The sequence below is a fragment of the Erythrolamprus reginae genome, chromosome 6 (genome assembly GCF_031021105.1).
Source record: "Erythrolamprus reginae isolate rEryReg1 chromosome 6, rEryReg1.hap1, whole genome shotgun sequence".
NCBI lineage: Eukaryota > Metazoa > Chordata > Lepidosauria > Squamata > Dipsadidae > Erythrolamprus > Erythrolamprus reginae.
The window spans coordinates 85,671,074-85,684,479 of NC_091955.1; the positions used below are offsets into that span (position 1 = coordinate 85,671,074).

Consider the following 13,406-nt stretch of genomic DNA (forward strand, 5'->3'; position numbering starts at 1 on the left):
GGCGAACCTTTTATTCCTCAGGTGCTGAAAGAGCATGAGCCTGCACTATCATACCCATAATTCAATACCTGGGGAGGGTGAAAACAGCTTCTCCCACACCCAGGAGATCCGGAGGCTGAAAACAGCCTGTTTCCCAATTTCTGGTGGGCCCACTAGGCTCATGTTTTGCCCTCCCCAGGTTCCAAATGCTTCCCTGGAGCTGGAGGAAGGTAAAAACGCCTTCCGCCATCCCCCAGGAGCTCTCTGGAAGCGAAAAACACCCTTGCAGAGCCTCGGGGCAAGCCAAAAATCAGCTGACTGGCACACACATGAATGCTGGAGTTGCACTAGTGCAACGGCTCCCGTACCAACAGATATGGCTCCGTGTGCCACCTGTGGCATCTGTTCCATAGGTTCACCATCACTGCTCTAGAGTAAAAAAAAAAAAGAGTCATTCAACAATATGCGTCCCACTTCTGAAGATCTTGTCTTACCTAACCTTTAATTAGAATTCTCTTTCTTATTTGCCCAAAGGATTAACATCCAGAATCATTCCCTCTCCCTCCCCCTCTCCCGCCCTAACTCCCACTCCTTACTCAGGGCACTTACTCAGGTCTTCATCACTGATGAGAAGGTAGTGATCTATGAAAGCATGGGACCGGCCCAGCACGGTTTCCACACTGTTCTTGGCCATCTTTCCTACTCTTGTTCCCATCACCACGGTCATGCTGCTGCTCACAAGGGAGGCCGTGGTTTTCACACCACTCTGAACCACGTCTTTCGTCATGCCGACCATCCCTGACAACCGGCGAGTCACTGCGTTTTTGGCACTGGTGACTTTAGATGTCATCATTTCTTTTGTACCAGACACAACCTGAAGGAGACAGAAGAGAGGTCGTTTTGGATTAAGCCACGGGTGTCACACTCGCGGTGTCCTGTTGCCGTCATGTGACTTTTTCCCTTCGCGGAGTTGGAGTGGGTGTGGCCTGCGTGTGATGCATCTGGCCCGCAGGCCGTCAATCTGACATTATTATTATTATTATTATTATTATTATTATTATTATTAATTAGATTTGTATGCCACCCCTCTCCGTAGACTCGGGGTGGCTCACAACAGTGATAAAAATAATACATAATGACAAATCTAATAATTAAAATCTAAAATAGCAATTACACATATAAAAAATCTAAAAGAGAAACCCGGGTAAATAAAAGCACAGTCATATCATGCACAAAATTACATAGTCAAGGAGGGGATGTCTCAGTTCCCCCAAGCCTGATGACAGAGGTGGGTTTTAAGGAGTTTACAAAAGTCAAGGAGGGTGGGGGCAATCCTAATCTCTGGGGGGAGTTGATTCCAGAGGGTCGGCGCCGCCACAGAGAAGGCTCTTCCCTTGGGTTCCGCCAGACGACATTGATTAGTCGACATACATACATACATACATACATACATACATACATACATACATACTGGTACATATATATAGAATTGTCCTAAAAATGTGCATTCCAGGTATAGTTATAAATGAAGAAGTGATAGACATCATCATGATCTTCGGAATATTTAAAAAATTTATTAAAAACTACTAAGCTTTCATCAGCCCCTGCTGTTTTCATCAGAGTGTAAAATCTCCATTGAAGAGATGCTTGCTTTTATGTAATGCAGATAAATTTGGTCACTGCACGTGTAATAGGCCCGCACCCTTTCTTCCCTCCTGTAATTAACTTTGTTGTTTCTGCCTTAGTCATGCTGACAAATGATCATACATACATACATACATGCATGCATGCATGCATGCATAGTACATATGGACCAACTGACTCCATAATAACTCTGAGCTATCACTAAGCATGGCATACTAAAACTAGGATTGGGCCAATATTGATTTATGCTTTCTTCCTTCATACCAAGATATTTTCAGGGTTTTTTTTTCTAAAAGCTAAAAAAGCTACCTGATCAGCCCTTTGTTGAAGAAGTGGCACCTTCTGTTCCACTGTGTCCAGGCCACGGCATACATACTTGTTTGCTGTTGCAACTAATGAAAGACAAGGGAAAGATAGGGATTTGCAGTCACTTTAAGGCTCATTACAATATTTAGGGTTTGGGATTTTTATGATTTAGAACAAAATCATAAGCCAGCTTCACACTACACAAAGTCATAATAATTAAGGAAATAAACAATCGAGCTGAAAACAAGGAACCACCAAAGAGTAAACCACACTCTCAGGTCAGGGATCAAGCCGAGCTACTCTATATAAACAGGGAGCAAGCTTCCCAGAATGTACTAATTGAATAATGAATGTTCTGCAAGCAAGCAACCAAGCTCAGAAAGCACCAAGGCCTCCACATATATATTTCTTAAGTGATTAGCACTCAAATTTTAACAGATTAATAGAGTTGGAAGGGACCTTGCAGATCTCCAGGTGACCTTAACAACCTGCTAAAAGAATGCAAATATCCAGCTGTCTGAAAGGAGTATAAATCCTTCCATTCCCTACCATTCAGTCAGAGCTGAAGAAGCTTATTGGATGAGAAGAGAAACATCTTCAAAGAAACATAGAAACATAGAAGACATAGAGGAACAATTGTTCTTATGACCAATAAGGGCCCAAAGAGTTGGCCTTCTCCATGTCCCTTTCACCAAACAATGTTGGCTGGCGGGACCTCGGAGAAGGACCTTTTCTGTGGTGGTTCCGACACGTTGGAACCAACTGCCTCCAGAGATATGTGTTATTCCCACCCTACCAGTCTCCCGGAAAGCCATCAAGACCTAGTTTTTCCAGCGGGCCTGGGAACATGAATGAGTGAGAGTAAGTGTGGCTTTTTAGGGTTACAATGCATTCTATACTGTTTTATTGTATTTATTGTTCTTACTTATTTTATATTGTTGGTATTTATTGTCATTACTGTAAGGTTAAATAAGGTTCAGGAGGTTTAATAGGAAAGTGAACACAAGAACAAGGGGACACAATCTGAAGTTAGTTGGGGGAAAGATCAAAAGCAACGTGAGAAAATATTATTTTACTGAAAGAGTAGTAGATCCTTGGAACAAACTTCCAGCAGACGTGGTTGGTAAATCCACAGTAACTGAATTTAAACATGCCTGGGATAAACATCTATCCATCCTACCGTGTTTCCCCGATAGTAAGGCAGTGTCTTACTATCTTTTTACCCCCAAAAGCCCCACTGTGTCTTACTTTGGGGGTATGTCTTACATTGTCCCGGGCACCGGGGCCGGCTCGTCTTCGGGCGCGGGGAGCTGCCGGAAAGGAGGCGGGCGCCGACCTCGACGTTCGGCGGGTTGCGGGGAGCATCCCCTCGCCGCTCCCGGCAATGTTTCTCGGCAGGGGAGGCCAACTCCGCGGCGACACGGACGCTCGGCTGGCTGGCTAAAGGCAGGTCAAGGGGTGGATGGGCAGTCAAAAAGGGTGAGCGGCCGCCGCTGTGCCCTCCTTCGCCCGCCTCCTTTCCGGCAGTTCCCTGCGCGCCCCTCGCCTTCGCTCGCCGCGGCGCCACCGCCTCTTCCCCTGCCGAGGCTCAGCTGCAAGCGGCTCCGAGGCGAGCGGAAAGGAGGCGGGCGAAGGAGGGCGCAACTCCGGCCGCTCGCCTCGGAGCCGAGCGGCCTCGCTGGCCGCTTGCAGCTGAGCCTCGGCAGGGGAAGAGGCGGTGGCGCCGCGGCGAGCGAAGCGAGGGGCGCGCAGGGAGCTGCCGGAAAGGAGGCTGGTGAAGGAGGGCGCAGCTCCCTGCGCGCCCCTCGCCTTCGCTCGCCGCGGCGCCACCGCCTCTTCCCCTGCCGAGGCTCAGCTGCAAGCGGCTCCGAGGCGAGCGGAAAGGAGGCGGGCGAAGGAGGGCGCAACTCCGGCCGCTCGCCTCGGAGCCGAGCGGCCTCGCTGGCCGCTTGCAGCTGAGCCTCGGCAGGGGAAGAGGCGTTGGCGCCGCGGCGAGCGAAGTGAGGGGCGCGCAGGGAGCTGCCGGAAAGGAGGCTGGTGAAGGAGGGCGCAGCTCCCTGCGCGCCCCTCACCTTCGCTCGCCGCGGCGCCACCGCCTCTTCCCCTGCCAAGGCTCAGCTGCAAGCGGCTCCGAGGCGAGCGGAAAGGAGGCAGGCGAAGGAGGGCGCAGCTCCGGCCGCTCGCCTCGGAGCCGAGCGGCCTCGCTGGCCGCTTGCAGCTGAGCCTCGGCAGGGGAAGAGGCGGTGGCGCCGCGGCGAGCGAAGTGAGGGGCGCGCGGGGAGCTTGGAAGCAATGTCATCGCCCCCCCCCCGCAATACCGTTTATACCGTGTTTCCCCGAAAGTAAGACATATGTCTTACTTTCGGGGTATGGCTTATATAAGCCGACCCCCCTGAAACCCCCCATATGTCTTACAATCGGGGGGGGGTCTTACTATCGGGGAAACACGGTAAGATAAAATACAAGAAATAGTATAAGGGCAGACTAGATGGACCATGAAGTTTTTTCCTGCCGTCAGTCTTCTATGTTTCTATGTTTCTACCTTGTTTTTCATTTTTTAAATTATTTGTAAAGCTGCAATGTCTGACTAGGATTATTACCTCTCTCTTTAAGATAACTATTTCCCAACAGACTGCTACATCTTTAAGATAACTACTTTAATTTACACTTTAACATGAAGGTTAGAATACAATTATCCTTAGAATTGTATCCCGAGATACACTTTATGTGGCAATTGTCTGCTATACGATAGCATACAAAATAGTATATTATCACAAGTTGTTTACAGAGATGGATGCACAGAGAACATTGCAGAAAGGGGAAGCAGGCATTCTAAATGTTTTCTAAAACAATTGATAGGGATGTTGAAGCAGGTTTAAGACTGAATGCTCACAACCCATCATGTTTTATTTGATTAAAAACTCAAAATAGCTAAGGCAAGCTTCCAAGAACCATTAATGCCTCAAATCACAGGATGGAGAATTTTCATTGGGTCACAGCCTTGAGGCCCCATTGCCAAGAGAAACAGAAAGTTTTGACAACTTGCATTGGGTGAAGGATTCCAAAAACATAATTAATTAATTATTAATTCTTTTAATTGCATCCTTTATAAAGCAATTTTATAAGCAAGCCCAAAGCCTCATGGAAGATTTTTCCGTGCAAATATAAATATCTTGAACTATTTGGTTTCACTTTGTAAGAAAGTTCCCATTTAACCCTGCTGTGCTGTTCAATAAAACACCCTAATGTTATGTTCCCGGGTCTATTTGACCCGGACCGCAAATTGATCATTTTAGGTACTTATATTTGGTCTTTTTGAAAGCTTTTTTCACTTGGAAACAAGTTTGAACATTTCTGCACACATTGAAATGAAAATTAAATGAAAAAATTAATGCTTCTGGGTTTATTTTGCTGATATTTTGTGAATTTATTTTCAATTTATGGATAGTTTTGCTTGCAAAATGCGTTCTATTTTACCAAACCTGGTGTGGGATTGGTAGCTTGAACATTTCTGAACATAATGATATGAAAATTGAACTGAAAAAATTGATGCCTATTGGTTTATTTTGCTGATGAAATGCGAGCACCCCCTGTTTTTGTGAAATATTTTTCAATTTATGGAAGGAAAATGTTGTTGTAATTCTGCAGGAAAATATATACTAATTACTGGCTCTTATTCTCTTCAATAAAGTAATCGACGTAATAAATATATGTAGCTAAACTGTAACAAAAAAAGATGACCAATCTCTTTCTGCATTCCAAGAATCTTTATAACTTGCCCAGTTATTGCCTGGCTCCTGATTTGAAGCTGCAAATCTTAAAAATTGCCACTTGATTCTACTTAATCCAGAACTAAATTCTCTGCATAAATGCCAAAGGAGCTTAACTGATTATAATGTTGAAAGCAAGATCTTAGAACAAAGAAGGATTTGTGGTTGAATTGTTCTGCAAGTGTTTTATATTGTGAATTTGAACTAAAGCAAAGATAGGCGTCAAAAGATTCAAATTTTCTAAGTTTATTTCAATCCGGCCATAAGGCCCTCATAGGGGGATTTTACACTTGTTTGTACATACGTGTTCAAAAGAATAGGAATAGGCTCAAAGTAGCTAGCTTTGAAGAACCACTGATGCCTCAAATCTCTGAGTAATGGATTCCTGGAAAATCTGAGGTTTATCATCACGAGATGAATATTTAAAGTAAGAAATTCTGCCTCACTCAACTTTCTTAGTAAGCCAGCTATTGTTTCTAGAGGGATTTTACACAATGAATATATTGTAGAGCTACACTGTTGAACATGCCTTGAAAATGATTTGGAAGATGGGCTTTAGATCCCAAGTGAGCACAGAATCTCTCCTGGGATTCATTAAAGCAGCTCAGTACAGTGGTACCTCTACTTAAGAACTTAATTATTTCTGTGACCAGGTTCTTAAGTAGAAAAGTTTGTAAGTAGAAGCAATTTTTTCCCATAGGAATCAATGTAAAAGCAAATAATGCATGCAAAACCATTAGGAAAGAAATAAAAGCTTGGGATTTGGGTGGGAGGAGGAGGAGGAAGAAGAGGAGGAGGACAGTCGCTGCTGAAGGAAGAAGATGAGGTGGGAGGAATAAAAAAAATCCAAAACTTTAAGACTTAAAAAAAAAAGAGGGACTTTGAGGCGGCGAGGAGGAGCACCTGCCTCCCATACACCCGGCACGAGGCTGCCTCCCATACACTGTGCCAGAGAGAGAAACCCAGGCAGGAGAGGGGGGAACCTCCCGTCCTTTGACCGAAAAGCACCCCCTTTTGCCTTTCCGTGCCCCGACGCTCTGGGAGGCAACCTCATGCCGGGTTTGTGGGAGGCAGCGTGAAGGAGTCACCACAGCGAAGTGGTTTATTCCCTCTCCAAGCGCCCAGAGAAAGGAAAATGCTTTGTTCGCTCTGGACTGATAAAGCCTCCTTGAGTGCCACCAAAAGGCTCCTCTGGCAGTCCAGAAAAGCCCGAGATGGCCAGGATTAAAGGGGGAATGGCAGGAAACTGGCCAGGCCTTTGTGCCGCTCTCAAATTTCCTGGGAAATGTTTCCGGGCTCGGGTTCTTAAGTAGAAAATGGTTCTTAAGAAGAGGCAAAAAAATCTTGAACACCCAGTTCTTATCTAGAAAAGTTCTTAAGTAGAGGCGTTCTTAGGTAGAGGCACCACTGTATCTTGTAATCTTCTATGCAGATACGAAGAATAATACTGCTGCTTTAAAGAACTCACTCACTGAAGTTTCACTCTTAATCTAAGGCACCTCTTTTTTTTACATTCACACACATGCTACAAAAGAAGCCGAGTTTCTTTAACAAAGACATTTTAAGGCCTTCACCGCAGTTTCTTCTCTTCTAATTTTTTTAAGGTCCCTCAAAAATCCAGAGGGATTGGTGAAATAGTAAAGAAAACCCCAGTGTAACAAATACCTACTCTTTTGCCTATTTTTAATTTTTTTCCTTTTTTTTTACCTTTTTTCTTTTATAATTTTTATGGTTTTAATAATTGTTGTTCTTTGCTTTGTGGTACCCTGCCCAGAATCCCTTGTTGGTGAGATGGGCAGCCACAGAAAAATACACAAATAAGCCAATTTTACTCTTGTCCAGGAGACACAACTGGATATTACAGTTTGAATCCTACCTAAAACTCTTCTTACTATCTGTAGATCTCTTTGTAGGAGGAGGTCAGGATGGTTGCCATTCGGAAGCAACATTTGGTGATTTGATTTACACCACCAGAGGTTTTTTTTAAAAAAAAATAATAATAGAGGAGGATATTTTTGTTACCTAAAGCTTCAGGGCAGGATGCCAGGAAATTTATTAACCATTTTGCTTCGGTACATCAGTTAAATCTACTGGCAGTTTTATGGTATTTCAGTGTGTCGAAACATATTATAATCGCTCCGTATGAAGGGAGTGGTGTTTGACTTTTATGAGGAATCATTCGCCGACCAAAAAAGACCTCTTTCCATTCTTGAATGAATTCCAAAGTACAGTAATACCTCGTCTTACGAACCTAATTGGTTCCCGGGGGAGGTTCGTAAGATGAAAAGTTCGTAAGACGAAACATTGTTTCCCATAGGAAACAACGTAAAATCAATTAATCTGTGCAACGAAAAAAAAAACCCGCAAAAAAACGCCGCCGCCCAGCTGTCACCTTTTGAAACAGCCGGGGGACTTCTCAGCGTCCTCCTGAACCTGAACGCCAAACCCGAACTTCCGTGTTCGGCGTTCGGGAGGCCGCTGAGAAGCCCCCCGGCTGTTTTAAAAGGTGACAGCCGGGCGGTGGGGCTTCTCAGTGGCCTCCCGAACCCGAACTTTTGCCGAACTTCTGGGTTCGGCATTTGGGAGGCCGCCGAGAAGCCCCGCCGCCTGGCTGTCATCTTTTGAAACAGCCAGGGGGCTTCTCGGCGGCCTCCCGAATGCCGAACCCGGAAGTTCGGGTTTGGCGTTTGGGTTCAGGAGGACGCTGAGAAGCCCCCCAGCTGTTTCAAAAAGCGACAGCTGGGCGGCGGGGCTTCTCGGCGGCGGCGGCGACTTCGTAAGAAGGAAAAAGTTCGTAAGAAGAGGCAAAAATTTTCTGAACCCTGGGTTCACATCTCGGGTTGTTCGTAAGACAAGGGGTTCGTATCATGAGGTACCACTGTACTATAGCCAATAGTATACCCAATAGAAATGCCAAATTTTCTGTGATTATTTTACTCACGTTGAGGTTCAAGACTGTTCAGAAGCGGTTGCGCCCGGCTAACAGCAGCACCTGTGAGAGTTTTCACACCTTTCTCTGCCCCATCGCACACAGTTTGAAGGTAGGAGTTTTTTCGCTTAATGGAGGTGTAGTTTGAAGAAACCAAGTCACAGACGGAGCAAACCAAGGGCAGGCTGCCGACTCTCTTCAAGATATTCTGATATCAAAACCAAGAGAAACCACATCACTGATGCATTCCCGATTGATTAAAAAGCAATGTTGAGATTCAGAAGTTGAATTTTTTTCCTTTTTTTCCTGTTTTTCCAATTTTTTCTAATTCTTTTTTCTTTTCTTTTTTGCTTTGTTTGTATGCCATTTGTTCCTTATAAATAGTGGTGGGGGTGGAGATTTGGTTTGAATGTAGCAAATAGATTGGGTGGCTATGTTTTAATGATTTGATTGGTTGGTGGAATCACATTTAGTTGAAGGATTGACATGGTGATGATTATGATATGTTTTTTTGTTTAGGGCTGGTTTCAATGTGATTCCACCAAACAATCAAATCATTAAAACATAGCCACCCAATCTATTTGCTACATTCAAACCAAATCTCCACCCCCACCACTATTTATAAGGAACAAATGGCAGTTGCAAACGAACTATATTTACAGCAGCACGAAGCTTACAACTTCAGCCTGATGATGGTGAATGTGATTTCACCGAAACGTCGCATAGACATGCAAAATATTACACGGGGCAAAACCCGAACTCAGAACAATGTACATACATATACCCGTGAAAATCTACGAAACACACACACACACACACACACACACACACACACACATATAGAGAGAGAGAGTCAAAAAAATTGGATTTGCTACCTCCTCTTCAAGGCTTTCGTCAGAGGTGTCTGAAGACATGGCTCCTTGGTCTGGTTTTGCGGAAGACATGATAGCTTCTCTGGCCACTGGAAAGGAAGGTAAAGTGTTATCTAAAATGAGAAGTAAGGGTCATATAATAGCAGTCAATTGGTCCAAAAGCAGAAGACAAATGCGACCTTCTCAGTCTAATGATGAAAAAAAATCTATCCATATATTTGCATTCCAACTATGAAACCTACTGGCTAACTTTGAGTTGTTTGCTACAATTCATTCTGAACCAGCTTAGAGGACTGTTCTGAACATAGAACGAGGAACGGCTGAGGAAACAAATTTCATTGCATTGAGCCTCTTGCAGGAATAGTATGTAGCAAATAAGGGGGAAAATATTCCAATAGCTTTGCTTTTTCATTCTGTCCATAGTTGAAAATAAAACATTTCTGACACTGCTGAATTCATAGCTATTGTACTTCCCTTCTTCTTTTGAATATTAGGAAGTCCAATGCGGCTTTTTAGAAAAAGATCCTTGAACTCATCTGTTTGGAACCCATACCGCATCTCCGACATTAACACCCTTGAAAATGTCCAAAGATACTTCACCAGAAGAGCCCTTCACTCCTCCACTCGAAACAGTGAATTTAGACTTACAATCCTGGGTTTAGAAAGCTTACAACTACAACACCTTAAACATGACCTAAGTATTGCCCACAAGATCATATGCTACAATGTCCTGCCTGTCAATGATCATTTTAGCTTCAACCACAACAACACAAGAGCACACAACAGATTCAAACTTAATATTAAGCGCTCCAAACTTGACTGTAAAAAATACGACTTTAGTAATCAAGTTGTCGAAGCGTGGAACTCATTACTAGACTCCGTAATGTCATCCCCTAACCCCCAACATTTTACCCTTAGACTATCCACGGTTGACCTCTCCAGATTCCTAAGAGGTCAGTAAGGGGCGTGCAGAAGTGCACTAGAGTGCCTTCCGTCCCCTGTCCTATTGTCTCTCCTATATCTCCTATATCTTCTATCTCTATATCTTTTGTTCTATTCTTTCTTTGATATATTTTATTCCTATATTTTCTCTTCTTTTCTTTCTTTGATATATTTTACTTCGAGTGTATCCTCTATAACCTTCATTGTGTATTATTGTGTTTTGGACAAAATAAATAAAGTAAAGTAAAGTAAAGTAAAGTAAAGTAAAGTAAAGTAAAGTAAAGTAAAGTAAAGTAAAATATAAAGTAAAATATAAAATAAATAAAATAATAAAATAAAATAAAATAAAATAAAATAATAAAATAAAATAAAATAAAATAATAAAATAAAATAAAATAAAATAAAATAAAATAATAAAATAAAATAAAATAAAATAAAATAAAATATAAAATAAAAAATAAAATAAAATAAAATAAAATAAAATAAAATAAAATAAAATAATAAAATAAAATAAAATAAAATAAAATAAAATAAAATAAAAAATAAAAAATAAAATAAAATAAAATAAAATAAAATAAAATATAAAATAAAATATAAAATAAAATATAAAATAAAATAAAATAAAATAAAATAAAATAATAAAATAAAATAAAATAAAATAAAATAAAATAAAATGAAATGAAATGAAATGAAATGAAATGAAATAAAATAAAATAAAATAAAATAAAATAAAATAAAATAAAATAAAATAAAATAAAATAAAATAAAATAAAATAAAATAAAATAAAATAAAATAAAATAAAATAAAATAAAATAAAATAAAATAAAATAAAATAAAATAAAATAAAATAAAATAAATAAAATAATGTCACCAACCTTTTGGGCATTGGGGACTGGTTCTTTGGAAAACAATTAATCCACAGATCATGTGTGTATGTTGATGGTGCTGGTTTCACATGCTACCAAGATCCTGCCCAGTAATGTGTTGCAACTGGTATGGCTGGGATCAGGGTTCTGGCAGTGGAAATGGAGATGTGCATGGATCTCCATGCCCCCAACATGAGCATGCACGCTCCCGCATGAGTTCTCTAGAACTGGTAGTGGGAATTTCCCCCCGCTTGCTGAACTGGCAGCGATGGCCGCTGGCCACACCCTTGAACCAGCTCTCTCGGTGGCGCCATATGCCCTGCCATCTTGTTTTTATGTTTCAGTGCTTATACAGAAGCTGGGTTTTTGGCAGTGCGCATGGCGGCACAGGAGGAAGTGAACCAGCAGCGAGGCAAGTGAGAACGCACCCATGTTAGTGGGTTTGCTGGCCAAGGGGGTACAGTGAAGGGCTGCTCTTCTTACCTGCTACCGGAGCTCCCTCGGAGGCCTGCACGGGTGTGCCCATTAGTCGTGCGCATGTCTAGCAGCGAAGACATGCACAGCATGAGATTTCGGCTATTTTCGCCAATATTATTGCTTCCGTGCATGTTCAGAAGCAAAAAATTGGCAGAAATAACCGAAATTTTGCTTTATTTCACGCCCTCCTGCACGATTTGGCTTGTTGCATATGTGCAGAAGCCAAATCTTGCATGCGGGGGCACATTGGGGTACACAGTGTGCAGATTTTCCTACCGGAGCTGCGCACTTGGAGCATCAGCTGCTGCCCGCCACTGGGCGAGAGTCCCCAGAATCCCCTTTCAGTTTCCCACAATGGAGTAGCATAACGCCCCAGAACCAGCAGTGTTTAAACTCAACAATGAAGCTCTTACTCCCAAGTCTAGAACTGGGAGAACTTTGAATCACTTCCAATAACCTTAATCATCGCGCTTAACAACTCACAGTGTTAACATTTTGGAATGTTTCCCCTTGGCGAGGGCTCTATTGGCCCTTAGGATGATACGTCCTGTGACATGTTTCCAAACTTTATCCCCGGAGTGTAGTAGGTTGGGTTGAAGCAAGACAATACTCCTTTGTCATGGGCTAACCAGTGTCAAGTGGGGGAAGCCACCAATAGGACAAGCTATGACATTTCCATTGTTTCTTCAGTATGATAAGCCCTCACGCAGGACATGATTTCAACCAATCAGAATGCATATGTAAATTGATATCATTATGATCTCTTCCCCCATTGGTTTTCAGCAGAAGTTCAGTCTATAATCTTATGCCCATTATTTGGGAAATCATGTAATCTCACACTACTAACCAGAGCATACAAAACTTTCGCCAGATAGCTCATCTGCCTTCCATTGAGGACCTGTATACTGCACGAGTCAAAAAGAGGGCGGGGAAAATATTTACTGACCCCTCACATCCTGGACACAAACTGTTTCAACTCCTACCCTCAAAACGTCGCTACAGAGCCCTGCACACCAAGACAACTAGACACAAGAACAGTTTTTCCCCGAACGCCATCACTCTACTAAACAAATAATTCCCTCAACACTGTCAGACTTTCTACTAAATCTGCACTTCTATTCTACTAGTTTTTCTCATCATTCCTATCACCCATTTCCTCCCATGTTGACTGTATGACTGTAACTTGTTGCTTATATCCTAAGATTTTTATTAATATTGCTTCTTCATTGCTTATTTGACCCCTATGACAATCATTAAGTGTCGTACCACATGATTCTTGACAAATGTATATTTTATTTTATGTACGCTGAGAGTATATGCACCAAGACAAATTCCTTGTGTGTCCAATCACACTTGGCCAATAAAATTCTATTCTATTCTATTTCAGACATAAACACTTTAGAAAATATCCAGAGATACTTTACTAGAAGAGCCCTCCACTCCTCCACTCGCAACAGAATACCCTACGCAACTAGACTTACAATCCTAGGTTTAGAAAGCTTAAAAATACGTCACCTGAAAAACAACCTAAGCATAGCCCATAAAATCAACTGCTACAATGTCCTTCCTGTCAACAACTACTTCAGCTTCAACTACAACAACACACAAGCACACAACAGA

At 42.3% G+C, this 13,406-nt stretch overlaps 1 protein-coding gene across 4 annotated transcripts in view; it reads right to left on the bottom strand.

Moving 5' to 3' along the window:
- LOC139169065 (perilipin-3-like) overlaps window positions 1-13,406 on the bottom strand; it is a 46,664-nt gene that overhangs the window by 13,837 nt on the left and 19,421 nt on the right. For all 4 annotated transcript variants that reach the window (XM_070754865.1, XM_070754867.1, XM_070754864.1 and 1 more), the window contains exons 4-7: window positions 9,504-9,589; window positions 8,641-8,836; window positions 1,933-2,015; window positions 589-853 (exon numbers count right to left, since the gene is read on the bottom strand). In XM_070754865.1, coding sequence (XP_070610966.1) covers window positions 589-853; window positions 1,933-2,015; window positions 8,641-8,836; window positions 9,504-9,589 — 630 coding nt within the window. The remainder of the gene's footprint in view (window positions 1-588; window positions 854-1,932; window positions 2,016-8,640; window positions 8,837-9,503; window positions 9,590-13,406) is intronic.